This window comes from Pteropus medius, unplaced genomic scaffold (genome assembly GCF_902729225.1).
Source record: "Pteropus medius unplaced genomic scaffold, Ma_sr-lr_union100, whole genome shotgun sequence".
In the NCBI taxonomy this organism is placed as follows: domain Eukaryota; kingdom Metazoa; phylum Chordata; class Mammalia; order Chiroptera; family Pteropodidae; genus Pteropus; species Pteropus medius.
This window is the reverse complement of record NW_024356397.1, coordinates 2,534,171-2,561,953: the sequence shown is the minus strand read 5'-3', so window position 1 is coordinate 2,561,953 and position 27,783 is coordinate 2,534,171. Positions and strand designations below refer to the sequence as shown.

Genomic DNA, 27,783 nt, shown 5'->3' with positions numbered 1-27,783 from the left:
TGGTGGAAAGATCATTCAGACACAAACTGTGTGATGCAGCTGCTATTTGATCCTCCACTCTCCCCCGCACCTGCTCCGTGCGTGGGGAGTTGCATTAAGCTGCCTCATCACGTTACTATTGGCCCCATCCCCCACAACGTGCCATCGCAGAACATGTTAACATTGGCTATTCTCATTTGGCCTGGCTTACCTGTAGTACTTGGGGCGGCTTTCTGGGCTGTTGATTTAATAGGGAGAATCACCAGGTGCAAAGAAGGGGAATTGTAACCCAGAGACCCACTGAAAAGCAATGGCCACAGGCAGAGAGAGTGCTGTGTAGGGCCATCAGCCAGGTGGGCACTGTGGCCTTGGAGTCACTGAGAAAGCAGCTGAGAAAGAGCTTGAAGACACGATGGCAGGCTGGGAATTGGGGATGGAGCAGAAATTGGCACGGCCCTGGGAAAAGAAATGCTTTTCTTTTTATTCTGATTCCTCTTATTGCACCTTGTTGTTCTCAGCCCAGTCCCATAAGGACTGGCAGCCTCTGTCTGATAGCAAAGCTTTCCTCCTCACCCCCTACCTCCCTCTGCCCACGCTATGTGGTCCCCTATCCTAACACTATCAAAGTAACAACCAGGTACAATGCTAGACGAATATCAGCTAGTTCTCCTGACTTTTCTCAACACCTGCTCTTCCTGCTTTGGTGATACTCCACCCAAATCCAAAGGGTGCAAGGTGCTGTCATCCTGCCAACTTAGAAACAAGGCTTCCGTTTTTGGTGCCTTTTTGCTGTCTCTCTTGATTTAAAAAATCGTGCGTGTGTGCACATGTGCACACACACACACTAAAAAAGTAAATTTCTTAAAATCTAGTGGACAACTAGCTTTTGGTGGTAATAGTTGTCCTGTGCTAATCAGAGAGGTCTGTTACACTTAACGAGACCAAGAAAACTCATTTTAATTCAGATGTGGAATACATGCAGGAGAGCAAACCAGAGGATGTGTTTTAAAATGTGCAAATATCAGAATATAGGAATAAAAATTGAACTTGCAGTAGTCCCATCAAAGCAAGACTAATTGGAAAGTCTAGATACCAGGACAGTGCTGCTTCATTCATTCCTCATCGGTGACTCCCTGGCCACTATTCCATGAAGCCACCCACAGTTGTACAGGAAGGTGAAAATTTCACTGGGACTTGGGAATTTTGTTATTTTAGTTTATTCAGACAAATGCTTTTTGCAACAAATTTGTGTTTTCTTCTGTAGCACAGTCACAGTTTGGTTTACTAAATATAAGCTTTCTGCAACTCACTGAAGCCATTTGTAGGAGGGTCACTTCCACAGCAGCATAAATTTATTTTAATTTAAAAAGCAAAAACAAACAAACAAACAAACAACAACAAAAAACTTAGGATTCTTTCTCCCACAGATGAGAGAGATTTCAGAATGTGTGCAATGAGGTCATTGTTATACTCAGACTGAATTTAAGGAGAGAGTGTATTGCAAAGGACTCTGTTTTAGGTGGCCATAGTGTCATTGAAAATAGGATCAAAATGCTCTTTCCTCCTCCCCCGACTTCCCATTTTATTAGAAATTTTTAAATAAATCACTAGTTTTATTATAGAGTTGAAAATCCATTTTGGTGACTGAAAAACTGAGAATTAAAAGAAGTCTGTTGAAGACGATATCACGACATTGTCCCCAGGCCCAGTAGCCTGTGATCCTCCAGGTCCCCCAATAGTGATCCTAGGTCTCCTGAAATGAGACTGGTAATACTTGAAGAAAACCCAAGAAAAATGCCCAACTGACACATGCTACTACTTTCTCAGTCTGGATGCTTGTTACTGCCAGTCCTGTCCTGTGGCAGAAGTAGTCCTTGCTGGTTGGTTAGTGCCAGCTTGCTCATGATGCAGGAACCCATTTGGTGGCCACACCTCTTCCCTTTAGCTCCTTCTTCTTTTCTCACCTTTCCTGGACTCTCAGTTTCCACGCCCCAAAAACTTACTTGTCAACTTTCAAATAGTTTAGGAGGCCGGAAGTCTAGAATGGATGATCAGAACAATAGCAAGTTTTCTTTAAAAAGCATTATAAAGTGAAACCTCTACATCAAGATTTTCTCAAATGAGATATGGGCAAGAACAAGTTTGAACTCAAATCTGAGATTTCAAACAAACATCCAATAAGAGAAGCTCTGGTATAGGAATGTCACCCTATTTGGTTGACTCCAGCCAACAGCACTTAACCACTTCTGGTCGGGCAGGTGGAGAGGGCTCAGGATCCATTCCGGTACTGCAGTTTCCCAGCCCTTGTGTGAAAGAATAACTGCAAAAAGAAAAGGTAGAATTTGCCTAAATTTATAGTAACTTCCCAGTAATAAACAGAATTAGGTTCATCCATTTTATTTGAATGTTATTTTTCTATGGGGGCATATGTTTTTAATTCCTTGGTTTGGGTTCTTGTGTATGCCAACACTTGAGAGGTTACCCTTAGAAAATGTTAAATAAGAAAACTTCAAGAACCATCGACGCAGATGGGCTCAACTGTCACTGTGCTGCTCCAATGAAAGGCTCAGACCTTTGCTTGGGAGGGAACGTATGGCCTTAGCCTGTCCTGGGACACTGATTTCAGTCTCTTCCTCTCTTCTTCCTCAAACCAAAGACCAGAAAATTGAAACACTCATGCTATTGGCAAAGGAATACTTAATGTAGTTCTTTGCTTTTCTCTCCTCCATAGTAATCTTCATTTAAAGATGTTGCTGTGCTGTTAAATTTTTGAGGATATATAACAGTAATGCTATGAAACATGCATGCATTTTTGTTGATTGTCAGTACATAGTTGTCCATTTAAAGCCATGTTCCCTCTGCCAGATATTAAAAGCTATTTGACAGATTTTAAAGTATTTAATAAACACTACTATGTTAAGAATTATAGAGAAGACAAAAATGCTTTAAGATTTAGTTTTCATTGGAACTTTCTTATCAGTTAAATGAGATTTTTATCAATCAGTAAACATAAACCTCCATTGAAAAAAGTAACTTTTTGTAGACTGCTAGAACCTAGCTTTGAGTAATATTCCTATACCTAGTTTTTAAAAATAATGAATTTCATCATAATTCAAGGCAATGTAGAATAACTTGAGAGTTATTAGCGAGTAAAAGAGATCTAACTTATTAAGTGACTATCAGTGGACACTTGAATTAGCATTTATAATATATATTTTGTGCAAGAGTTCAAAATAAGAAAGCATGGTTTCTTGCCTTTTGTTTGCTTAGAATATCAGCACAATGATAATTATATGTGGAGTAGCCTTAACCAATTTCTGTTTAACGTATTGTAGCTTATCAGCTACTGTTTATTGCAAGGAAAAATTATTAGCAAATTTCATCAACTCTGTTTTCTAGTTTCATAAAACTAAGGTAAGGAGTTTTTTCTTTGATTATGATTATTAAATCAAACTACATTTATAACTTAGAAGTACATTGGCTTTTATAAGATAATTTTATGTTATAAATATAAGAACTGGCTCAATAAATCAGTAAATACTTTTGTGTATTGATTCCTTTGATCAATCTGCAAGTATAAAAGTGTGAAGAGATCATTTAGTCAATTAGCTAGTTATTCTTTCCTACTATATATACTATCCCATATTTAGCTGTAATACATAGACACTTGTAGGACAGGTTAGACTGGGTTAAGATAGAAGATTCCTTGAGAAGGTAGATTCTGAGTTAAGATTTAAAAAAGCAAGATTTCTCAGTTTCAAATCTTTGGGGACCTACTTCCCTATTGCATACTTGTGAGGGTTCAGTAGAAGGTCATGATCTCTCACCTAAGCTCTGCTGCAAAGTGCTGTCACATAGACCTGAGCTTTTGAATCTTTACCTACTCTTATCGTTTGAGAAATGATTATTCCTTTTGTGGATCACCCCCCTTTTGCCTATTTTTTTGCACATTTCATTGCTTTCTGGTGCTCCCATCAAAGGGTGAGCGACTGCAGAATGAGGAGGTGAAATTCAGACCTAATCACATGATAAATTTGGTAACAAATAAATATGAATATCATTCTTCAAAATAACATTGAAGATTTTTCAGATTTCAGATATTCTGGTTTTCCTTGCTCAAAGTAATGAACAGTGGAAATACAATCATTTTCTACTAATGACAGAGCTATTAAATCTAGAAGAGATTTCTTGGTCTAAGAATTAAGAAATAACTGCCTTTCAATGTAAGGCCTTTATATATGAATTGGAGAAACACAAAACTAATATTTTCATCTAAGGAAGAGTGACTCCTTAACAGAATATCATTGCCTTTTTTTATATAGGACAGAACAGACAGCTCTTCTCAGCCATGTGTTCCAGTGAATGACATTGCAATCTAAGACAAACAAAAGGAAAACCCGAACCCAGGTCAGGCTCACATTAGAGCCCAGAGCTGCCCCCTGGCGTTCTTTTACGGCATGGCCCTTTTGGTCCTTTGGGTGCTGTGCTATTTGGCAGCCTGTCCTGTCTCTTCCCTGCACTGAAAAACTGTGCAGGGACATAGTGATAACTTGTCACCCACTTGTCACCTACTTCTAACAAAACATTAAGAGACCTCATTTATATCCATTGTCTTTATTTTAGTTAGATTAATCCTCCTAGGATACCAGTAAAAGGAAGAAGTGTTCTTCCCATTTTAGGTACACCTTTCTGGGCCCTAACAGTCCCACTTAAGACAATAGCAAGTGAGAATCAAGGCAGAAGTGAACACCAGCCTTGTTTTTGCCCCACCATCTGAAAGGCTATTTTTGTAAGCACTTTGAACTCCTCTAGTGAAAACTGCTGCCACAGTGGTAGTGTTGTCTAGCTACTCTCACCTATAGGGTAAAGCAAAATCAAAGTTTAAAACAACCTTGAAACGTTGATTCCTGGGGGGGTTTTTTTCCCTTTGCTTTTTTTTCATTCCTGAGCTTACTTTAGTCTGTGATTTTTAACAGTGTGCCAATTATTGAGTTTCAGGAACAGTGATCCAACCCAAAACTCTCCACAAAAAAAAAAAAAGTGTCTTTCCTTTTTCTAGTACATTGTAAAGAATCAAGTCAAACTCTGAATTGAGCAGAGGCATCAGCATTAGGCAAGCAAAGGGTGACTCTTAGATTTAGAAGCCTACGAAGTCAGGGGAAAAAAAGGCTGAAGAAGAATAAGGAACCATGTATGAAAAACACATCTGTTCAGATTTTATCTTACACTGTTTGGTAGAGGGAATATAGCTTTTTTTCTTGAGCCTGCAAAATATGCATGCTCAGCTATTGCCTGAAATAAGATAACTGGCCTTGCAAAGTCATAAAAGAGCCTTTATGTTCCTTTGACTGATACACTGCTAACCCCAAAGGGTGGTTCTCTGTGATTTTGAACAATCATAACTTGTTTTGCAGAAGGGGAATGTCTGTTGAAAGGCAACTGGTGAATTTGAGATCTCTCAGATTTTCCCACGGGGTATATATTTTATGGATTGGCAAGAAAGGAGACTGGACTAAAAGAATTTTTTTAGTCCAGGTTGGTGCATAAGAGAGAAGACTTAGGTCAACTTGGGTAAGAGGATTTGTGTTAGATGATATACATATGTAATTTTTTAGAATTCCTCAAAATATATTTCATAGATTTGGAAAATTGTGGTCCTACTAATGGACCTTTCCAATTACCCTAATTCCAAAAGGAACATATTGTTTCTATAGTCAGAACAAGCCATACAATGTCATTCCCCTCCTGGAAATCAAAAAAGTGTTTTTGCCTGTACTTCCTCTCAACACTCAGCAACCTCCCCCTTCCAATGCAGGTGGTGGTGAATGCCTTGGTGGGCGCCATCCCCTCCATCATGAATGTGCTGCTGGTGTGTCTCATCTTCTGGCTGATTTTCAGCATCATGGGAGTTAACCTATTTGCGGGAAAGTACCACTACTGCTTTAATGAGAGTTCTGAAATCCGATTTGAAATTGATTTTGTCAACAATAAAACTGAGTGTGAAAAGCTCATGGAGGGGAATAATACAGAAATCAGATGGAAGAATGTGAAGATCAACTTTGACAACGTTGGGGCAGGATATCTGGCACTTCTTCAGGTGGTAAGTGTTGTTTTTTCAGTCCTATGAAGTTCAGATGGGAAGCAGAAATCTCTTTTGGTCCCTTCTCAAGCCTGCTTCCAGGGTCAGGATTATTCTTAATAGGTCATACAGAGCCATGTCATTTCCTAAACCACTTCCAGGGAGATACCTTTCAGAGTGCTCTGACTTCTCCGAGACCTCACTCAAAGAGAATCTCTTGCTGCTCAGAAATTCAACATCAAGTAAAGATTCCTGCAGCATAATAAAGTTGCAGAGCGATCACCTTCAGGACAGAGTATGTAGTTAAAGAAAAAGAAAAAAATAAGTACATAGACCAAAAAAAAAAGTGATGGCAATTTTGATGGAGCCGAACAATTCTATCTAACAGCTACACTGAAGCTAACTAAAGGGAAGAATATGGCAGTGCTATGATGCTGCCACTCAGGTCAACCCCAGAGAAAGGTCTCGGTGTTTCACAGTATGAAAGGATTTGTTTTAATTAGGTAGCATTTCGTTATGCCTACTTTCCTCTTCCTCTCACTGGTTTTTGGGAGTGTTTGACAAGACTATGATGTGATGAAAGCTCATAGGCTTTCAATCAGATGTAGAGATGTAGATTTGAGCCACACTCATTTTTATTGGATATGTAATCTTAGAGAAATTAATCAACCTACCTGTTTCTTCATCTATTAAATGTGGAAAATAATACCTTTCATGGTTATAAAGAGGATTGGTGATAATTTATTAAAATTTCTTAGCATAATGCCTGGCACATAGCAGTGCTTATGAATGGTATTCGCTATTATGTTTTTTTGTTACTGTTACAACTATGCCTACATCAGATGGTTATTGGGAGTATTAAGTGTGATAATGCAGGTGAACTCGACCTTAACATATTAAGCATTTATAATTAGCTAATAATAGGTGACAAAATTAAAGGAATGAGCAGTGGTTCATCCCACTCTAAAGCTCTTTTATTGTTCTATCTCAGTTCAAGAGTTTGGGCCCACAAATCGAATCTGAAATGGAGCAGCTCCAATGCACATCAACCAGCCAGTCAACACATTATATTCAGAGTCCCCGCCATATGCAAAGCACCACTAGAGCCATCAGATGAATAAGGAACTGCCCATGCCCTGAAAAAACTTAGAATCTGGTTGAATAAATAAAACATACATATAATGTAAATACAACATGGAGAATTTTAATTGGTTACCCATATTTGTTTGCAAAATCAGGCTAGATATAGTATATCGAGGTGTAGAATTGGGAAGGGGCTGCTTAGGATGAAGCCAGTATTGCCACTACCCTAGGGTAAACATGTATATATTAGTAAGGGGGAAGTTCGGACCTTGTTTGGGTTTTTTTTTAATGCAGCTATGAATTTTTCAGACCCCTTTGCTTGTCAACTTTTTTAAAAGTGATGTCTCGATGGAGGGCTAAGTTCTAAGTACCCTCATTAGATTCCTGCCACTCATTCATAAATGTGAGTTTGCCCAAGCTTTAGGCAACCTTCTCAGGCCCATTTTCAAGACCTTTTGAAAAAATATTGATCCAGTTGCCGTTGTCAGTATGTTTCTCTGCCAAATTTTGATGTTATTTTCAGGGACTTAGACAAAGCTCCCGTGGGACCCATATTAATAAACAGAAAATTCTATGTCCTCCTGAGGCTGCACCCAAACTCCCCGTCTGTGTTCTCACTGAACCTAAGCCAGCCCTCTTGGACACCTGCTTAGACTCCCACCTATTCCCTAGCAGGCACAGTCTAATGACTGACTCTGTTTGCCAGGCAACCTTCAAAGGCTGGATGGACATCATGTATGCAGCTGTAGATTCCCGAAAGGTAAGATTATACATGGTGAAACCACAATGTTCTTAGGTTGTTAGACAGCAAGCAGCATGGTGGATCTCATCAAGAAAGAGAGGGAGGGTTAGAACATTTATTGCTTATTTTATTGATTATAGAGCACTTTCCTCCTCTCTGTCATCACTCTCTCATGCTGACTCCAGATGATCATGCTGCTGCTTTTAGCCTGGCCCCAGTGGCACTGTCTACTCTTCAGTGTTGCTTTGAAATAAGTGTGGCTTCTAGCAGACAGCATCCCTTCCCTCTCACCTTGTGATTTGCTTATCCTCCACCTAAGTCTTGGCAGGAATAACACCTTCTGAGGGCAGGACCTGCCAGTGTGGAAAAGGAGACAAGCAGAGAGAATCTAGGGCTCCCCGACCCCAGCTTGTTCAGCTGCTTGAGTAGTCAGTTATGGCTGATGGCCTTGGCAGGTCACCCACCTGATCCCCAAGCTGGGAGCTGACTCTGTTCCTTTTTCTCCTGTCCTTTGACAGCCTGATGAGCAGCCTAAGTATGAGGACAACATCTACATGTACATCTACTTTGTCATCTTCATCATCTTCGGCTCCTTCTTCACCCTGAACCTGTTCATTGGTGTCATCATTGATAACTTCAATCAACAAAAGAAAAAGATAGGTCTCCTCCCCTCATTGCCAGTGGCCTAAGGAAAACCCAGATGAGAGGCATATCTCTCTATCTCTAAAGAGATAACACCTCTCTTTCTCTAAAATCCATATCATCACCTCACTGTAGCACTGGACCCACTGTACATTAGCCCCAACCAACTCTTTCTGTTGGGAGCTAGATTTCACAGTGTGTGATTTACCGCATTTACTAGCAATCTTATTGTAAGGACTTTTACTGATATGGGCCTCCCACCAGAGAGGGGTATGGTCAGAGAGGGATATAGTGACAGGGGTGAAAAGGAAAGCAGATGAACAACTGTAGTGAGAAGTAGAAATTGCCTAGATGTGTAACTAACTATCCATGTTAATCCTTGGGGACCACTAGCAAATTGGGATTTGAGAGACCACCCTTAGAAAGTTCACTTCCTTACTTGTCCAGATGGTTAACAGTTTTCCAACGCAAATTGAAAAGATTACTCTTGTCGTTCATTTTATAAATCTAGTCTGTCCCAACAAACTCCATGGAACTTCCCAAATTGTTTTTTTGCACCAAGATTTCTAAGTTTTTAATATTATTAGAAATAAATGGGCCATTAGCCAGGACTTGAAATCTTTTTATTTTAAAATATTTTTCCTAGAATTTTATCAGGATGGCAGGCCCAAAAAAATTTTAGGAACCAGTGAGATGTAACTATCTTCAGAGTCATTGCTCTCAAATTTAATTCTTTCCTGAGAGTCTGTAATTGGGTAGTCCAAGTCCTTTCTTCCTAGCAGATCTCAGAAAACCCAAGCTGAAAACAAAAACAAAGGCAGGTGTCTCTTTGAATTAGTATAGTTGTCCCAGGTCTGCCTCACTCTGGAACAACTGTTAGCTAAACTGACCTCAGGGAAGGAAAGGGAATAAATCTCCCTCACTTCTCAGTGTTGAACCTTAGGTTCCAAACCCAAAGCATGTGACAGCCAGTTGTAATTACTCGTTCTCTTTTTTCTCTCCTTTACTTTGGAGGTCAGGACATCTTCATGACTGAAGAACAGAAGAAGTACTACAATGCCATGAAAAAGCTGGGCTCAAAGAAACCACAGAAACCCATTCCCCGCCCCCTGGTGAGTGCATTGTGCAGGCCGAGGGCAGAGTGAGACCACATATGGAAAAAGACACTGGTAGGGTTGTTGCGAAGGAAGGAAAGGGGTAAGTGACGGGCTTCCTGTGCCCGCTAATACTCTCCTAGCCGCCCCATCCAGAAGATCTGAGGAAAACAGCAGAAGAACAGGGATTAAGATATGAGATGGCTTTTCCTCGTGTGCTTGACCTTGCCTCCCTATCTTCCTTGGGCAGCAGCAGAGAGTTGGCATGTTAACTATGCTGGCTCTGGCTCTGGAAGAGAGATGTTTTAAGAGACAATTAACTAATAAAGGAAAGTAAAAATGAAAGCTGGTCTCTTTCCTACCAGTATGAGATAGGATTTGGTCATTATATTCTCAACTCTCTACCCAACAAGTCAGGCTTTACAAGGATGTGTCTGGAAGCTAAAATAATGCTTCTGGCTATTTGTGAGAGGAGAAGAGGGTAAAACTGAAAGATTCGAATGTCTTGATTTACTCTCTTGATCTGAGACTTTTGTAAAACAGATTTGGGGACTGGGACTCTGCTTTACCCTTCTGTTGGTGGTTGTGCTCTTGCTTCAGAGAGGGAGATGCTCCTGAAGCCATGTACCCAGTTGAATGGGACACAGCCCTCAAAGACCGGGCTCAAAGTCTTTTCCTCTGTAACTTGGATTTAAGTTACTACTTAAAAGAAAAAAAAAAAGTCTACAGCCATGCCACCCTGAACACACCCGATCCTGTTTGATCTTGGAAGCTAAGCAGGGTTGGGCCTAGTTTGGAGACCACCTAGGAATACCAGGTGCTGTAGGCGTAATTTAAAAAAAAAAAAAAGACAAAAAAAAAGAAAACAAACAAACAAAAAAAAAACAGACCCATTAAAATAAAGCTTACCTGGCAATCTAATTTGTAAAAATAAAAGTAGAGCTACTTTGTTTGAATCAAGAGTGGGAATCCTAAAGTATTTTCTCTACTCCCCCCACACCCTGTTCCTGGCATACTTGCCTCACCAAATTCTGAAGGAAAGGAAACTCTAGGGCTTTGCAGAACTGGTGGTTTGAAAGCCACCAAGTTAAAGTAATCCTGAGAATAAGTACAAGCTCAAGTGCCTAAGTACTTTAAAAGAAAATCAGGGATATCTTAAGAAAGCAATTTTTTTATAATTCCTTGATGTTACAGTTTCCATTCTGTGACAGAAATGGGAACAAATGGAATGGAAGAGGATTAACATTTCTAAAGTTCTATTCAGTACTTTGCACATGGAATCCTGAGTGTATTTTCTTTCACTCTAAAATATAAAAGCTTGGCGTGATAGGACATATTAATAGTGATTAGCACTCCTTCAGCAAATACAGCATGTCCTCCAATAAGATCATTTCCTTCAAGAGTCATTTCATTCTAACAATGAGATACATAGGAACTTAACTCTTGTTTATATCAGTTATCCCATGGTTAAAACTAGTTTTGTTATAAGTTGTTTTGCATAAGTCGTTTTGCATAGGTCACAGAACCTATGTCATTAAGTGAGGACTTAACTGTAGTGAAAGATCTCCTACTGTGTACCAGGCACTAAGCATAAAGTGATGAACAAAATTTAGACATCGCTATCATGGAGCTTACAATATAGTGGGGATATAGATAATAAATAAGTAAACAGATGGCTATTATAACATGTGGAATGTGAGAAAAAATTAACCAGAGGGTCATGACAGAGAAGAATAGAGCCTTAGGGTGGGGTGGGGGGTCTACTTCAATAGAGTAGTCAGAGAAAGCTTCACTAGGGAAGGTCTACTTGAGTGGATGAGAAGGAGCCAAAATGCTGGGTAAAGAGATCCTGGGAAAGCATACAAAGCCCTAAAAGCAGAAAACATTAGTGTGGCCAGGTGGCGATGAGCTTGAGGAAGGGGCATGAGAGGAGCAAGATCAGACTGTAAAAGGCATTTTTAAGCCAGGTTAACAATAGAAATTTTGTTGCAAGCCCAATAAGAAACGATTAAAAGGTTTTAAATAGAAGAATGATGCGATTCATTTGTTTTTAAATAACCACTCTGGCCACTGTGTGGAGATTCCATTGGATGAGGATACGAGAGGAAGCAGGGAGACCAGTTAGGAGACTCTTCTAGAAGTTCAGATGAAAAATGATGGTGGCTTAGAGTAGGGCCAACAGAAGTGGAATGAAGTGTATAAATTCAAGTTATATTTTTTGGAGAAAGAATCATTAGAACCTGCAGTGGATTAGATGGGGGATGAGGAGAGGAAAGAGACAAGGATGACCCTCCGATTTCTGGCTTAGAGACTGGATGAATAATTGAGGTGAGAACAAGTTGGGTGAGGGGCAGAGAAAGGACTTAGGTCTGCTTTCGTCTTGTTAAGTTTGAGGTGCTTATGAGTCATCAAGGAGAGATGTCAAGTAAGCAACACAGGAATGCAAAGGGAAGATATGGGCTGTAGAAGGAAGAACCTGAGAAATATAAGTACATAGATATTATATAAGCAGTAGGAATAGATGAGCTCTTCCAGAGAGAAAGTGTAGAGAAAGAAGAGAGTAAGTAAGAGAAGAAATGGCTGGGAAATGAGACTGAAAAGGAGCAACTGCAGAGGTGGGAAGGCGTCTAGAAGTGTGTGATGGCTGAGATGCAAAAGAGAAGAGTGACAATTTTAGAAAACTCTTCCTGAGGTAATATTGATGTTGGGATCTGTCCATGTTCCTGATCTCCTGATATAACAGCAAGGTGGACCTGGCTAGTATTACAGAATAGAAAGCAGAGTACTCTGAATAATAAGATGGTAACTTCCACAGTCTGCTCGGAAAGGCTTTCATGAATCCTTTTGTATCTTTCCTCCCTCCTTCCCCCCGCCCCCACCCAGAACAAAATCCAAGGTATCATCTTTGATTTTGTCACTCAACAAGCCTTTGACATTGTTATCATGATGCTCATCTGCCTTAACATGGTGACAATGATGGTGGAGACAGATACTCAGAGCAAGCAGATGGAGAATATTCTCTACTGGATTAACCTGGTCTTCGTCATCTTCTTCACCTGTGAGTGTGTGCTCAAAATGTTTGCCTTGAGGCACTACTACTTCACCATTGGCTGGAACATCTTCGACTTCGTGGTAGTCATCCTCTCCATTGTGGGTGAGTAAGGCAGGCCGGGAAGGGAAAAGGGGACCTGACTGGCCTTGAGGACGAGATTCCTAGGAGAGCAATGAGTTACACAGGTCTGAGTGCAGGCTGCTTACTGTCATAGCTTAAGCCCGCGTGTGCCCCTAAGTTCTCGTGGGCCTACCCAGCAGTTTACATGGTCAGTGAGTCTATTGAGTGTTGAGAGTAGCCTTGGATTGTAAATTCTGTGGTTGAAGGGGAAATTCAAGATTAGATTTGGTTCTTGCTTTCAAGGAATTTAAATCTAACAGGGAAGGTAAAGAAATTTATTTTTTTTTTTAAAAAAATGCAGGTATAATAGCAGTATAAAATAAAAAAGGAATGGTATGAGATGGTTCAGTTGGGTATTAACGAAGTGGTCTAGGAAATTCTGGTGGTGATGATAGTGGTAGCGCTGATGATAATGGCAATGCTCATTTTACTGAAATTTTACTGTGTGCCAAGTACAGTTTGAGAGTTTCTTCACTTGCATTATCTCATTTGATTGTTGCGGCAGCCAGCAAGCAGGCTGTTTTATGATCTTCACTGCAAAGATGTTCAAGGTCACTCAACTCGTCGGTGGCAGAGGCAGAACTCAAGTTGGTTTTTAACAGTGACTGTGATGTTTTCCTTCACCCTAAAGGCGTGGAAGGGGTGATATCCTGGCAGGCAGAGGAAGTGCTGTCCTATTGATCGCCCTCTCAGACTGTTTCCCTGCCTTCCTTACAGGCATCCTGAATGGTGAAACACTGCCCTGGTATGTTTGACTGACTTAGGCTAGCACAGAGAGAGTGCCCGAGACCCATGGGCACCAGTTCCAGAGCTCAGGTGGCCTGGCTGGTTTAGCAAGGCAGTGACTGTGGGCAGCAGAAAGCAGCTGGCCCTCCCTTTGGCCTGGGCAACTTTCTACTTCTGTCCTCAGGAGCAGCATCCAAATGTGTGTCGATACATGGAATACCAATCCCATCCATCTCGCCTCAAGAAAAGAATCCCACAATGTGAAATTACTCTGGGCAAAACTACACATTGAATTTCCCTTTGGTGGGTCATAGAGCACGGTAGCCTGTAGAAGAATCCCGGAAGTCCTGCAGTAAAGAGGCTCCGTTTAACACACCATCCCACCTTTATTTGATCACAACACCCTTTTTCAAGTAATAATAATGATATCTCGTATTTTAACAGAATATACTATGTGCTGGTCAACATTCTAAGTACCTTACATGTTTTACTTTATAACCCTCACAACTCTCTTAAGTGTCATAAGGAACTGCAGCACAGAGCAGTTACCAAGACATGGGGCTGTTAAGTTAGTAAGTAGAGGTTCCAACCCAGCCCCCTAACTTCCCACAACACACACATTGGACAATGCTGCCCTTGTCCACTGTTCTTGAACTTTTTCAGCCCCCTCATCATTGACTGGGATGGAAAATCCACAGACCAAACCATGCCCCCTATTCTCAGATAGTAGTTGAAGATAAAGAAGAAGAAGAGTATTACTTTTGATGATTGAAATTTTTATTAAATATCATTAATTTGTTCAGAAACAAAGTATAGAGATTATCTTTTTAAATTAAGAGGCAACGAGGTGAAACTAGCCCTGGAGCCTCCTAACGGATGCCTTCAATGGTGTTCTTGCTGCCTGGGTTGCTGTCTGCCCCGTCTCTTTCCCCTTTTCTCTCAGGACAAATACATATCCTATAAAACCTCACTCAGGCATCCTCTCTCTGAAGCCTGCCTTGCCCACCATACATGGAATGCGAGTATTATATATATTACCCAACTTATGGTCACTGATTTTGGCTTAATTGAGAAGTAAAAAGAAGAGAGCTGAGAAATCATTTGGGGTCCTGGCCGAGGTAAATATTTCTTTGAAAACTCAAACACCTCATGGAGTTCTAGTTCCAGAAGAAGCCCCAAGTGGTTATCTGGCCTACTTTGAACTTACTGCGTCTCGTTCCTTTCTTAAAGTTCCTTAAGATTCTCGCCTAGCTTAAAACCTTCAAATAAGAGGATTCCATAGCCTTCTGAAGTTCATCACCCCAATACTTATGAATCCTTATGGTTGAAAGATATTTCCTTATTTAAAGTCAATCCCTAATGTCAGTTGAAGCTCATGCTGTCTTGTCAGGGCCTCAATAGCGAGAAAAAGCACTGAAAGAAGAGAACATGTCCTTGCCTTCCATTCAGCTGTCATTTCCCAACCTTTTCATCTTCTCTTCCTTCTGTGGCCCCTCACTGGGTTCCCATTATTGATTTTAAGGCAAGTGATCTGGCAGAGGCAGACCCCTGGATGAATGTAAACAGAAAAAAGCCCTCTCATTTGTACATTTTCACTGTCTACTTTTATTTCCTCCTAATGCCTTGACATTTTTATCTGCCGATACTGGTTTCTGATTGATGGCTTCAAACACAAAACCTGGAAGCTCTGAGTTAAAAACCACTCCTGAGAGGACCCTGTAGTTTTCTAGAGTCATTTGGTAGGGACATGGGGCAGTGAGAAACCAAAGACATCTTTTCAGAGTCAGGAAGAAGATACTTCGAAACTGGTAGCATTATCAGAATAACTAAGACATCACAGCCAAAGGGTTGTGAGTCATGGGGTGAGCCAGGACCTCTTATTCATTCTTTGTGGATATGAGAATTTGATAGCATTTTGGAGAAGAATTGCTAATACTTTGGAAAGTGATGCTTGCACAAATCTGAAAAAAGCTAATTGTCTTTGAGTGGGAAAACAGATAAATGAAGGCCTAGTCATGAAATTCAACCATTGCAATAAATCTAAAGTTTAAACACCAGAGAGCAGTCTCACAGACATAATGTTAAGTCTCAAAAGCAAGTTAGAGATCTAAAAAAATTGATCTACAAAGATAGATATAGTATAATATTTTAAACATAGTAAGAAATTATCTATTATTTATGGGTTCATACATAGCAATATTATGAAGACACTGCAGTGATACCATCTTCAGGATTATGGTTGCTTCTGGGGCCGAAGAGAGGAAACATTTGGTGAAATGCTGACATCTCTTAAATCTGGGCGTTAGTGCATAGGTGTCTGTTGTTTTCTCTGCTTTTTCCATGTGTTCGAAACATGTGATTTTCTCTTTTTATCATGAGAGTTCAGATTGAATAGTAAGGCGCTCATTCTGTCAAGTCCTTTGAACTTAAGGGTTTCATAATGCCAGACGACATGAATAAAGAGAAAGGACTTCTCCAATCGCAGTAACATATCTTCTTATATTCCTCTTCTTAGGAATGTTCCTGGCCGATATAATTGAGAAATACTTTGTTTCCCCAACCCTATTCCGAGTCATCCGATTGGCCCGTATTGGGCGCATCTTGCGTCTGATCAAAGGCGCCAAAGGGATTCGTACCCTGCTCTTTGCCTTAATGATGTCCTTGCCTGCTCTGTTCAACATCGGCCTTCTGCTCTTCCTGGTCATGTTCATCTTCTCTATCTTTGGGATGTCCAATTTTGCTTATGTGAAGCACGAGGCGGGCATCGATGACATGTTCAACTTTGAGACATTTGGCAACAGCATGATCTGCCTGTTCCAGATCACAACCTCAGCTGGGTGGGACGGCCTGCTGCTGCCCATCCTAAACCGCCCCCCTGACTGCAGTCTGGAAAAGGAACACCCAGGGAGCGGCTTTAAGGGAGACTGTGGGAACCCCTCAGTGGGCATCTTCTTCTTTGTAAGCTACATCATCATCTCCTTTCTAATTGTCGTGAACATGTACATTGCCATCATCTTGGAGAACTTCAGTGTAGCCACAGAGGAAAGTGCAGACCCTCTGAGTGAGGATGACTTTGAGACCTTCTATGAGATCTGGGAGAAGTTTGACCCTGATGCCACCCAGTTCATCGAGTACTGTAAGCTGGCAGACTTTGCAGATGCCTTGGAGCATCCTCTCCGAGTGCCCAAGCCCAACACCATTGAGCTCATTGCCATGGATCTGCCCATGGTCAGTGGGGATCGCATCCACTGCTTGGACATCCTTTTTGCCTTCACCAAGCGGGTCCTGGGAGACAGCGGGGAGTTGGACATCCTTCGGCAGCAGATGGAGGAGCGGTTCGTGGCATCCAATCCTTCCAAAGTGTCTTACGAGCCAATCACGACCACACTGCGGCGCAAACAGGAAGAGGTGTCTGCAGTGGTCCTGCAGCGCGCCTACCGGGGACATTTAGCAAGGCGGGGCTTCATTTGCAAAAAGACAACTTCCAATAAGCTGGAGAATGGAGGCACACACCGGGAGAAAAAGGAGAGCACCCCATCTACAGCCTCCCTCCCATCCTATGACAGTGTAACTAAACCTGAGAAGGAAAAACAGCAACGGGCAGAGGAAGGAAGAAGGGAAAGAGCCAAAAGACAAAAAGAGGTCAGAGAATCCAAGTGTTAAAAGAAAGTAAAAATTAAATATTGTACAAATTTAAAACTTGCAAGTGAAAGATTGTTTACAAACTTCCTGAATATTATCAATGCAGAACAGCTGTGGAGACACTTTACCCTGAAGATCTATACCAAACGTAGTTTCTGCTTACCATGTAACACGGTTGCATCTTGAGCAGTGACCTGCCCAGGGCAAAGGACCCTGCTCCCTGGACTCACAGATTTTCTAATGCTTGGGCAGGTGGTTACTGCATGTTCCACATCAGTCAATGCAACTTAGGACAAAACTAACAGGATACAAAAACAGAGGAGAGGCTGCCGGGACCAGCATATTTCCGTTGCAGCCAAATGGATTTTATTTTTTCATTTTGTTGATTCTAAGAGCAGAAAGCATCACTTTAAAAGTTTATTTGTTCATGCAAACTATATTTGCATTCTTACATTAGTTAAGCTAAGCAGCAAAAAGAAAAAACACACACACTCACATTTAGCCCATGTCATTTAATTGTCAGTTTCTTTGACATAAACCGCATCTTCTCCACATGGGCTTCACGTGGTTTGGAGATGGGTGGGGGAAAACAAACAGGTTTCTTCAGGCTGAGGAGGACTTGCTCAGGCCGATTCCAAACATTGTGCTTGTTCAATGCGTAGAAATGATTTGCATGATGGCATGCCGTGATCAGAAGTCATGCATGAGAACCATACACCACAGGACACTACTAATCCTGTCCCCTGCACTGGGTCAGCCTTTGGACAGGACCCAGCCCTGCACCGTTCACTGTATTTGGAGGAAAAAAAAATGGTAAGAGTTCCATACCCACTGCAATTCTTTATGAATTCTTAGAAGTCTTTCATACACCTTCTGGGTAGGGGAACATAACCAACCAATTGACCACCACCAACAAAAAACCCAATCCAACAAGCAGATGGATCCGTTGTGTGTATATGTTTAACAGACATCTCTAACATACAGCCATTGTTGCACATTTCGAAAGATGAACTATTTAATGCTGCTCTGTGTCCCGTACGTGGGGAAACTTTGATCTCAAATGGCTTGTATTAATAATGTCACTGTAAAACCAAATCCTAGGGCTAAAAACAAAAATCGGAAAAAAAAGTTCATTTGTATTTTGCAATATTTATGATTGTTTAGCCTTCATAATGGAGAACTGACACTTATTTGGGGTAGAGATAAAAGTGCTATTCAAAGTAGCATGTTATCTCCAGGGGGTAATTTGGGGAACTTAAAACAACCTTTCGTTGGGGGTAAAGGGGTGCTCACTTCATTAGTATCATGTCTTTCTGCATTGTGGCTTTCTTTGGGCTTGGGTCCGCGTGGAGAGGGGTTCAGATATTCTGAACAGGCCTCTCTCTCCTACAGAGGGGTTGTCACAAGCTCACATACTGCATGATTTCTCTTGCCTCCATCACATTTGTCCATTAAGCAGGGCTTCCCTTACCCACAGAGGTGGGTGGGGGCAGCAGCACTGGGGCTATGGCCGTGGTTTCTTTCATTTATTATTAGAATAAATCGTCAATGGTGGGACCTGAGGTAGAGATGGAGCCGCCTCAACCAAACCCACTTGGTTTCTTTATTGCACTGGTTCTCATGAGAAAGTGACTTAGTGTTAATTCTTAAGATGTTCCAGCTTCCCCCAGCGCATTCCCTTTCAGCCAGCTTTGCTCTCTGCTTAGCAACCTGCCCATTGTCATTGGAGGGTGGCTTTGGGGGGAGCGTCATATCTTCCATTCCATCTCCTGCTTTAGGGAAGACAGTTTTTAGTCCAGGGGTTTCTCATCTGATGACTAGATTTCAAAGCCAAGATGCTGCAGTTGAATGTGTCAGGAAGTCTATACAAAGTATAGGAGAGACTTTAGCATGTGAACCAAATCAAAATAAATTCTTCCTGAACCATACAATAGAGGGGGGAAAAAACCAATAATCAGACACACCAATTGCCTTGCAGTAGAAGCACTTTGGATGTATTTTCACTGTCCACCTGACTAGTTTTGCATAGAACCAACCACAGCAAGTCAGTAAGCAGAGCTTTCTATCTTGTTAGACCATTAGAAGCTATCCAGCTCTTGTAAACCTGCCTCTGCAGCATCACCCATAGAACTTTTTGTACTATACCCGATGCCGGGTTGGGAAGGCATTTCTTTCAGTGACCCTGCTAACTGCTAGGATGAATGTATAGTAACATGTACAGGCTACATCGTAAACAGCACAAAACAGAAGCTGACACGTGGTTATTCTTTTTAAGAGAATTATAAATACTGTAATATATCATTTTATTTTATTGGCATGCCTTTTTGTAAATACAAATTATTAACTTATTAAATAGGAAATGGCTTCTGGCTTATGCCATTGTCATGTTTATTTTTATTTTTTATACTTTTCTTTCTTCTTAGAACTTAGCTGCTGTCAGCCAATGTACATCCCCAAACCAGACAGACAGACAAAAAATTTTTTATCGCTAATGGTCTTTTCCAAAACAACAAAAAATATATATATTTTTGTTCCAATGTGCAATAAATTCTAACCACTTCTATGCAAGATCTGGCTAACCTTCATAATTGTTCTTAGGTCTTGAGATGGGCAACGGAACTACAAGATCCCACTCGGTACCCCAAGTGCTCATGCTAGTGATGTCATTAAGCTACTAGAGAATATGAATGAGGTTTTTCTGAGCTCCGACCTGTTTCCTCCCCCAGACTCTGACCCCAGCCCAGCAGGCTGTCTCCTCAGTCACACACACATGAGCCTTGGTATCTGACACCCATCAGCCAGCTTCACAGGGAAGAAGCCACCTCCACTCTGTTTGAAGTTTCACTTTTTCTTTTTAACTTTTCCCACCTTTTCCCTCCCCGCCATCCCTCCACCTACTCAGTCGCTCGCTCACTCTCTCACTCGCCCACCCCGCTCCACACTTCTTTGGTAGTAAATGACACCATCACCAGCAGTTTACACCCGCAGTTAACAGGCATTGAACTGAAAGAACCAGTGATGACGTTTTTTTTATGTCTTCACTGAGTGGGTAAGTGGCAACGCTTTGCCAAATATTAACGAAGCCAATCAAAAAGCAGCAGCAGCCACAGTATCACTGCACATATATATATATATAGATATATAAATATAATATAAATATTTATTTTTTGTAGCCAGGTCCTTGGTGCAGTATTTATACTCCACAATCCACCTTTAAAAACGGACAAAAAGCAAAAAGACATGTGATGCTGTTAATGTAAAATGCAGAGCCAAAGCCACTGAGCAGCAGCTGACACGGTTGCTGGTTTGTGTGAAAACACTTTCCCCTCTTTTCTTAACCTCCTGGTTGCTTAGGATGAGGAGACTCCAGAATTTAAAGCAGAGGGCAAGAGCAGGAAAAACTTCCTGAGTCAGCGTGACCTACTCCCACTTCTTTCTAAATGAGCCTCTTTTGGCACCAGAAGTTGACAGGGGAGAGAGATAAACAGAAACTCCCAGTCAAAGCCCCTGGAACGACAGTGCCCAGAGTTCTTTTATTTTTCGCCGCAACCAATGTAAACTTATAAAAGACCAATAGTGAAGATTAGTGTATTAGTGAATGCATGGAGGCCAAACACTGCTCTAAATGAGACGTGATAAAAAGTAAATCACTACTATAAGCCAAAAAGGAAACAAAATAAAAATGACCCTTTTTACTGTACAAGGGAAGCCTGTCTTGGTGTGCGTTTGTTGCTTGATACCAATTCTTGAGTCCTGGGAGAGGTCTGGGAGTTGGGACCTTAGCACATTTGGGGAAAGGAGGAGAATGGAAGGAAGAGTAATCAAAGAGTCTCTGGCAAAGTTCTGGCTGAGAAGTAGAGATTGGAGAGAAAAGCAAGGTCCTGACCCTCCCCCTTCCCCTACCCATCCCCATTCACTTGTTGCATGTGGCATTACTCCCCTACTAGGCTGGTGCTTAAAAGACCATGAAACCCCTTCCTCACCAGTTCACCTGGCGGAGCCCCCAGAGTCAATGTCGGTCAACCCGGCTGGGCTGGCCTTCTGCCTTTTTCACCAGTACGTGAAGAAAACAACTATCCCAATGCTCCAAAGCTCGGGCGAGCACGATGCCCAACAAGCCTCCACTCTGCTAGCTAATGCTGGGCGCTGCCCTCCATCACCCCACAAATAAACCAGCAGACTAAGGCTGGTCTCGTTCACATTTGTGCAGGGGAGAGGGGCATCCCTCACCCTGCCCCACTTTGGGGACATCCCTCTCTAGGCCATGTCTCCTGGTCCAGGAACACTCTCAGGAGGATTCTGAAGTGCCCACTCTAGTCCGCTCCAGTAGCTCCACTCTGGAGAGAGATGGCTGGTAGGGCAGTCCCCATCCTCCCCCAGCCCCCAGCCTGCCTCCGGGCCTGCTGCGGAGGTGAGATTGCCATGGGTTATGACTTTGTGACTTGAGTCCTAGGCATCTTCTGTAACGATGCCTCATTTTTTCTCAGATGTTGCCCAAAGTTTTGCAAAAAGCTTCGTTCATTTTCAGGTACCCCCACTCCCTAAAGAATTGGCTGCAACTAGTCAGCCAGGGGGACATCAGGAGAGAAGAGGAAGTCTAGGTTGGGAGGGCCCCAAGGTTGGCACAGAGTCTGCATCGTGGCTTAGCTCTATGCTTTCTTGGATTCCCTTTTAAAGATTATCAAGATTTCCTCCATTAAAATGCTCCTGGGGCACCCCCTACCCCTGCCCCCACTGCTGTTTTCTGTACATAGAGGCTAAGTGGGGTGGGGTGGGTGGGTGTGCACATGTGGTGTGTGTGTGTGTGTGAAGAATGTATATAGGTAAAGGGGAGCGGGGTCCAGCGGTTCCAGAAAGGGGACAGAACTCCTGTGTTCCATTCCCAGCTCGACCGCTGGCTCGCTGTGTGGCCTTGGGCAAGTCACTTAACCTCTCTGTGCCTCAGTTTCCCCATCTGTAAAATGGGGATAATAATACTGACCTACCTCACAGGGGTGTTGTGAGGCTTTAACTAAATGTTTTGTAAAGTGTTTTGAGATACAGAGGCAAAGGCACTAGGGAAGGGCAAAGTATTATTTGGACTTAAGGAAGATGAAATGGTACCATAAATGCTGCTATTCTGAGAGCCATTTAAAACTGCACTGCTCCAACCACCCCCGCTTCTCATCACCAGGACAGCAGGTCGAGAAAACGTCTTTCCTTTCACTTGCTTCTGGGGTTTGTGATTATTCTAGACACTTAATTTTTTTCCCTTGCTGTATCTCCTTCCCTCACCCCCTCGACTTGTTCCCTGTTCCGTTTATACGGAAATGGCAGAAATGCTTGAGAAATGAGAATGTATAAGTGGATTGGAAGTTTCTAGTCTGAAATTTCAATTTTACTTTGTACTGTACATCTTTTTACTTTAGAATTTGCAATAAAGGGTTACGTCAATCTTGTTTTCAACTCTCCTCTTGGACTGGCTTGTCATTCTGTCATTGCTCTCACACCAAAGCCCCTCAGCCCAGTGCACAGGGAGTCAAACGCTCCCACCTAGCAGGACCCCACAGCTGTCCTCTGGCAAGGGACATGGTCTGAGCAGAGTCCGTGTGAGGTTCAGCTCTGGTCCTCAGATGGGCTGGCAGGACCCCAGCCACTCAGCTGGGTGGGAAAGGTTTGGGGCTCTAGGTAGATCTTCAGGGGGCCTTGCCAGAGTGGGGAGAGCAGGTTGGAAGGAGTAGCCTCTGGAAGGGGGCACACCTGTACCTGTGTGGCCTCCTAAATACTCTAGGAGCCCCTAGAAGTAACAGAAGCTCCTCTCTGGTTCTGACCCCCATTATGCTTCCCAAGCTCCATTACTGTTCACAGATCATTTCCTCTGGAACTCACATTTTCAGCTCAGGCGACTCTGCGTTCAAAAGCCTGACTATGCCACCAGTTTCCTTATGTGTAACAGAATATCTTCCCGATTTTTGAAAATTAGATCAAACAATGTACATAACTGCTTAGCATAGGGCCTGGCACGCAGTGCTCAATAAATGATAGCTCCTAGTGAAAGAATAATTTCGAAATAAAGAACTAAAGCTGTCAAGAATTGGGAGGGCCTGCCTCCCTACCTTGCCTCCCCGCCCCACCCCGCAAAAAATGGCACCACCCTTCCTCTGCTATTGACAGCACCCCTGGCTATGTTCGTCATTTCCAAAGAACGAATAAACAGATTGCTTCTTCCTTTGTGTGTTTCGTAACTTTTATAATAGGTCAAAGGAAGCAATCTACCAGGATTGTGCCCCTACTTTACAGCCTGGGGCACTGGGGCGAGGGGGTATCTGGCCCACCTGCAGCCCGGGCCGAGTGGGCCCAGGCCCCCAGCGAAGAGAGCTGCTCGTCTGTCAAGAGCGGCTTTGCCTCCCACCAGGCATGCGCCTCGACGGGCCTGAGCTGGGCAGCAGAGGGCAGGCCAGAAGTGCCAGGCCGCGCCCCATCGCCGTCGCCGCCTGTGATCCACAGCGTGAGCAGGATGAGCAGCGCCCCGGCGCCCAGCGCCCCCAAAAAGCCGGTGAGGAAGCCTAGTGCCAGCGGCCTGGCCCAGCCAGCGGGACTCCGCTCGTATGGCGCCTGGGGCAGTCGCTCCACGATCAGCTCCAGCTCATCCCAGTTGGGCTCGGGGCCCGAGGCGCGGCGGGGGCGCGGCGGGCGGGGCGGGGCGGGGCGGGGAGCGGGGGCCGGGGGCGCCGCGGCGCCCGCGGCCAGGGGCGTAGTGCTGCCCAAACTTGCGCAGCTGCAGCGTCGCCTGCTGGTGGAGGTTCTTGCCCAGCTCCCGGGCTACGTCGGGGCGGCCGCTGCGCCGCAGGGCTCGGGCCATGCGGTCCCAGGGCAGGGTCAGGGCCTTGACCGCCAGCCAGGCCGCCAGCCCCTCCCGGCAGCCGTCGGAGACCTCCGCAGGGTCAGCCGCTGGGTTCGCTGCATCCCGCCGCAACCGCCGGCCCAGCGACCCCGACACGGGCTCCGGCGGCTCTGCCCGGGCCAGCCGGTCCTCGGAGAGCCTGGCCAGCTCGGCGTCGACATCCGGTTCTGGTGCCTTCAGGAGCGACTGGAAGTGGCTGCACTCCTCTGGAGTCAACAGCTCGGCCAGACGGACGGCTGCGTGAGGGCCTATGGCGTCTATTGCCACCGCAGGAGCCAGCGCCCAGCCCCAGAGCCCCAGAGCCAGGGCCCTGGCAGCAGCCCACGCTGCCATTGTCCGGCGGTGACGGAGACTCCCGACTGTGGCGGAGGAGCTCCGAATGCCCATGCGTGGGGGAGGGGCGCTAAGATCCACAGGTGGTTGGAGGGGGAGAGGGCTCCCCACACTCAGCCATCGGGACAAGGAGGTCCTGACACCCAGCGACCAGGAAGTTAGCCTGGACACATGCGACTGGGCCGGAGAAGCATCTCCCAATACTCAGAAACTAGAAATTAAGAGGGAAGGTCTCACAAAACCCAAGAATTAGAGCGAGAGACCTTCCCAATACCCGAAGATAGCCGAGACTCAGTCCCCTTGAGACCAGGAGGGGTTGGTGGCCTGGCTGTCCTACTAAAGTCCCAAATTCATTGTCTCCAGCATCTAACCCATTTACCACCCACCCCTCGTCCTTCATGAGAACCCCTAGACCCCAAGCTCTCCATTATCCCCAATATCCAATCAATACCTAAATTCTCTTACCTGCTAAATACTAAATATTTATAGACTCTAATTCTCACCCTCCCACACAGGTATCCAAAACTGGTCATCCTCTGGTCTGGGTAAGGTAAGCTCCTCCAGTCCCCACCCACTTCCACACACACTAGGGCCCTACTCACTAAACTTGTTTCCATTCCCCAAGCAAGCTTGGCTCTGGCTCTCCTTTGGATCTTGGACTACATACTTTGTTCTGCTTGGGTCACTCCTCAGCTGACAGGTACCTTAAGGGAAGCCCTCCCTGATTCCATTAGGTACTGGGCCATTTTATTCTCACAACGCACTGCAGCTCTGCCTTTTTATTCTCTCCCCCATTAGACTTGTAAGGTCCCTCTATTGTCCCCATAGCAACTAATGTAGTCAATAAAGATTTCTTGAATTGGTGTGTAAATTCTTAACTTACAAATCAGTCCCCTGCTAAACACACACACAGACGGGCTTCATCATCATGGAGCCTCAGGTCTTCGCAGGGCATGCAAGGTCCTCATGTGCAGTTGTTTGGTCCCAATGATTCCTCCAGCCTCACTTTCCCCCGCTCTTGCCCTCACTTTATGCTCTAGTAACCAATCACAAGTATGGTACAGTTGCCAGGCTCCATAGCTTCGTTGGACTGAATCCCCACCTGCTTGGGAAGCTTTTCTGACACCCCACCACTCCCATTGCGAGTTGAGATCTTTCCAGGACATTCTTGAGATAGACTGTACATCCTCCATCAGGACATTTATCCGGAAATTAATTGGAGGATTTATTCAACATTTTTTTAATCAGTATCTTCCATGTACCAAATATTGTGCCAGATGTGGGAATGTAAAAATTTTGATGTGGTCCCTTCTCAAGCAGCAGCTTTATCCAGTTTTACTTTCAAATGATCCATTTTTGAGCTTTCCCCACTCTGTTTTGTAGGCTCAGAATTGAACAAGGACCTTCCCTATCCAGAGACTTTTCAGAGCCTGAGGGTGTGGCTTTTCACCTGGTAGCTTCAGTGTCCAGAACCTGGTGGGCACCTCCTGTGCCAGAGTGAATAACGGGTTCCATAATGTTTTGCTCCAGGAACAGAAACAGCCACAGAATCACACCAATGGCACCAACAGACCTGGATGCCCATTCTCCACAGGGCTCTCCACATCCTGCTACCCCCAAGAAATCTTCTGGAAACCACATATCATTGCTTTAATACTGTGTAATACTTTCTTTTAAAATACAGTCTCTTCTGAGGTAGACAGACCACAACTGCAGAGCATCATCAGACAGGAGATAAATACTTCCATGTACAACACACAGCAAAATGAGGTAGAAATGGTTGCAGTTGGAGGAGAGGACCTCAACCCCAATCTGGGTAGAGGAAGGAGAGGGCCAGTTTGCCCTTCAACCCCTGCCCCTGGATTCTTTGGTATGCTCCCCTCAACATTGCCAGAGCTGGACCTGCCCTTCCCCCACCTGCCCCAGGGCCCATGAGGTAGGTGCTAGTAGACTGGGGGATGTCTCCTTGTGCAAAGTTCCCCAAGGCCAGTAGAGGAGGAGGTGGGGGCCTGGGTCAGTGAGCTCCCCCCACCCCACCCCCAGAGCTGCCTGACTCTTAAAGAGAAGGGATCCCAACCCCACTTCCCTGACGCCCTCCCCACCCCATATACACACCTGAGAGAACCTCCTCACTCCTTGCTCCCTCCTAGGGCCTTTTACAGCCAAGACCCTGTGGCCCACCCCACTGCTTCTGAGGCATCAAAGTTCTGCAATCAGCCAGCTCCATGGAGAGGTGGGCCAGAAAGAGACCAAGGGTAAAAAAGGGGGAAAACACAGAGCAGCTTTCCTGTTAACACTGCTAGGCCAGTACAGGCCCTCAGCACCTTGGCACCTGAAATGTTCCCTGTGGACACCATCCCAGCTGGGAATGGGAGGTGGTACTGAGACTGTAGAAGCTGTAAGGGCAGGCAGTGAACAGGAAGAGAGGCTGGGGAGGGAGGGAGAAGAGGTAGGGGTATGGGCTTGTTCCTCCCAACTTTGGACCAAAGGTCAGAATTGTGAAATGGGCTTCCTGGGGGAAGGGAGCAAACTGCTGAAGCCTCATCATGGGAAGCTGGTGGGAAAGCGAGGAATATGGTTCTCAGAAGAAGGCTGACTAATCCTGGACTTCTAGTGGAAAGTGTGGGTAGGAATGAGAATAAATCCAACATCAGGGGAAAAGTCTATCCATCTCCTTCGCCCTCTTGCAGCCCCTGCAGCTCCAGACCTAGAACCCTACGAGAATGGGAGAGGCATACTTCCCACAGAACCTTCTCCTGTGAAGGATGCTCACCCCACCTCAGAGCCTCCCAGCAGACAAGAAAGGCTGGGTCCGTAATCAGTTTCGTGCCCACCAGACTTGTGGACAGTAGACTGTCTCTTCCCTCCCAAGGGAATCCTCTTAGCCTAAGTTTTAAGACACCTGCCTGGACAAGGGCCAAGTGAGATGACCTCTCTGGAGACTTTCTGCCTAGGTCATCTTCCCATTTGGGCCCTCTTAGACTTTCTGAGTCTGGGGCAGAAAGTAGGCAAGGGCATTCCAAGTTTGGTTAATCATTCATAGAAAATACCAAGCTGAGAGTGGGGCCCAGTGGGAAGAGCAGCAAGACCTACCTGCTCTCAAATCGCATAATGCACTCCCCCATACCTCTGCCTACAACCTCGGACATGGGGAGGAAGTCCTACAAATACATTCCACTTCTGTCCCAGGAAGAACAGGGGTCTACATGTGGCTCTGGGTCCTCTTCTCCCCTTCCTCAAAGTATTACTTTCTGAGTCTTCTGGGAGTTTGCTCCCCTGAGGCTAAGGGTGGTGGATGGGGAACACACAAGAGAGTAGCCAAAGTCTAACATTCTTTCTGAGGTTAGTTACTTCCTGAGTTGTCAAAATAAAAACAGCCAAGTCCTACACATCTCACAAAAATAAGAG

At 44.2% G+C, this 27,783-nt stretch overlaps 3 protein-coding genes across 14 annotated transcripts in view; 1 reads left to right on the top strand and 2 right to left on the bottom strand.

Annotated features, from left to right (window-relative positions):
- The window catches only part of SCN8A (sodium voltage-gated channel alpha subunit 8), a 172,229-nt gene extending 149,620 nt beyond the window's left edge, over nucleotides 1-22,609 (top strand). For all 12 annotated transcript variants that reach the window (XM_039862211.1, XM_039862210.1, XM_039862215.1 and 9 more), the window contains 6 exons: nucleotides 5,795-6,079; nucleotides 7,848-7,901; nucleotides 8,402-8,539; nucleotides 9,533-9,637; nucleotides 12,503-12,773; nucleotides 16,033-22,609. In XM_039862211.1, the coding sequence (XP_039718145.1) occupies nucleotides 5,795-6,079; nucleotides 7,848-7,901; nucleotides 8,402-8,539; nucleotides 9,533-9,637; nucleotides 12,503-12,773; nucleotides 16,033-17,180 (2,001 nt within the window). In that variant the 3' untranslated portion in view covers nucleotides 17,181-22,609. The remainder of the gene's footprint in view (nucleotides 1-5,794; nucleotides 6,080-7,847; nucleotides 7,902-8,401; nucleotides 8,540-9,532; nucleotides 9,638-12,502; nucleotides 12,774-16,032) is intronic.
- FIGNL2 (fidgetin like 2) overlaps nucleotides 17,657-27,783 on the bottom strand; it is a 39,284-nt gene continuing 29,157 nt past the window's right edge. The window contains exon 2 of the transcript XR_005652651.1: nucleotides 17,657-17,948. The gene's annotated coding sequence lies outside the window, so the exon portion shown is untranslated. The remainder of the gene's footprint in view (nucleotides 17,949-27,783) is intronic.
- Nucleotides 23,299-26,466, bottom strand: TMDD1 (transmembrane and death domain 1). Its single transcript, XM_039862225.1, is given in 3 exon segments — nucleotides 23,299-23,447; nucleotides 23,449-23,886; nucleotides 23,888-26,466. Coding segments are annotated over 3 exon segments (1,017 nt in total). The 5' UTR covers nucleotides 24,430-26,466; the 3' UTR covers nucleotides 23,299-23,410.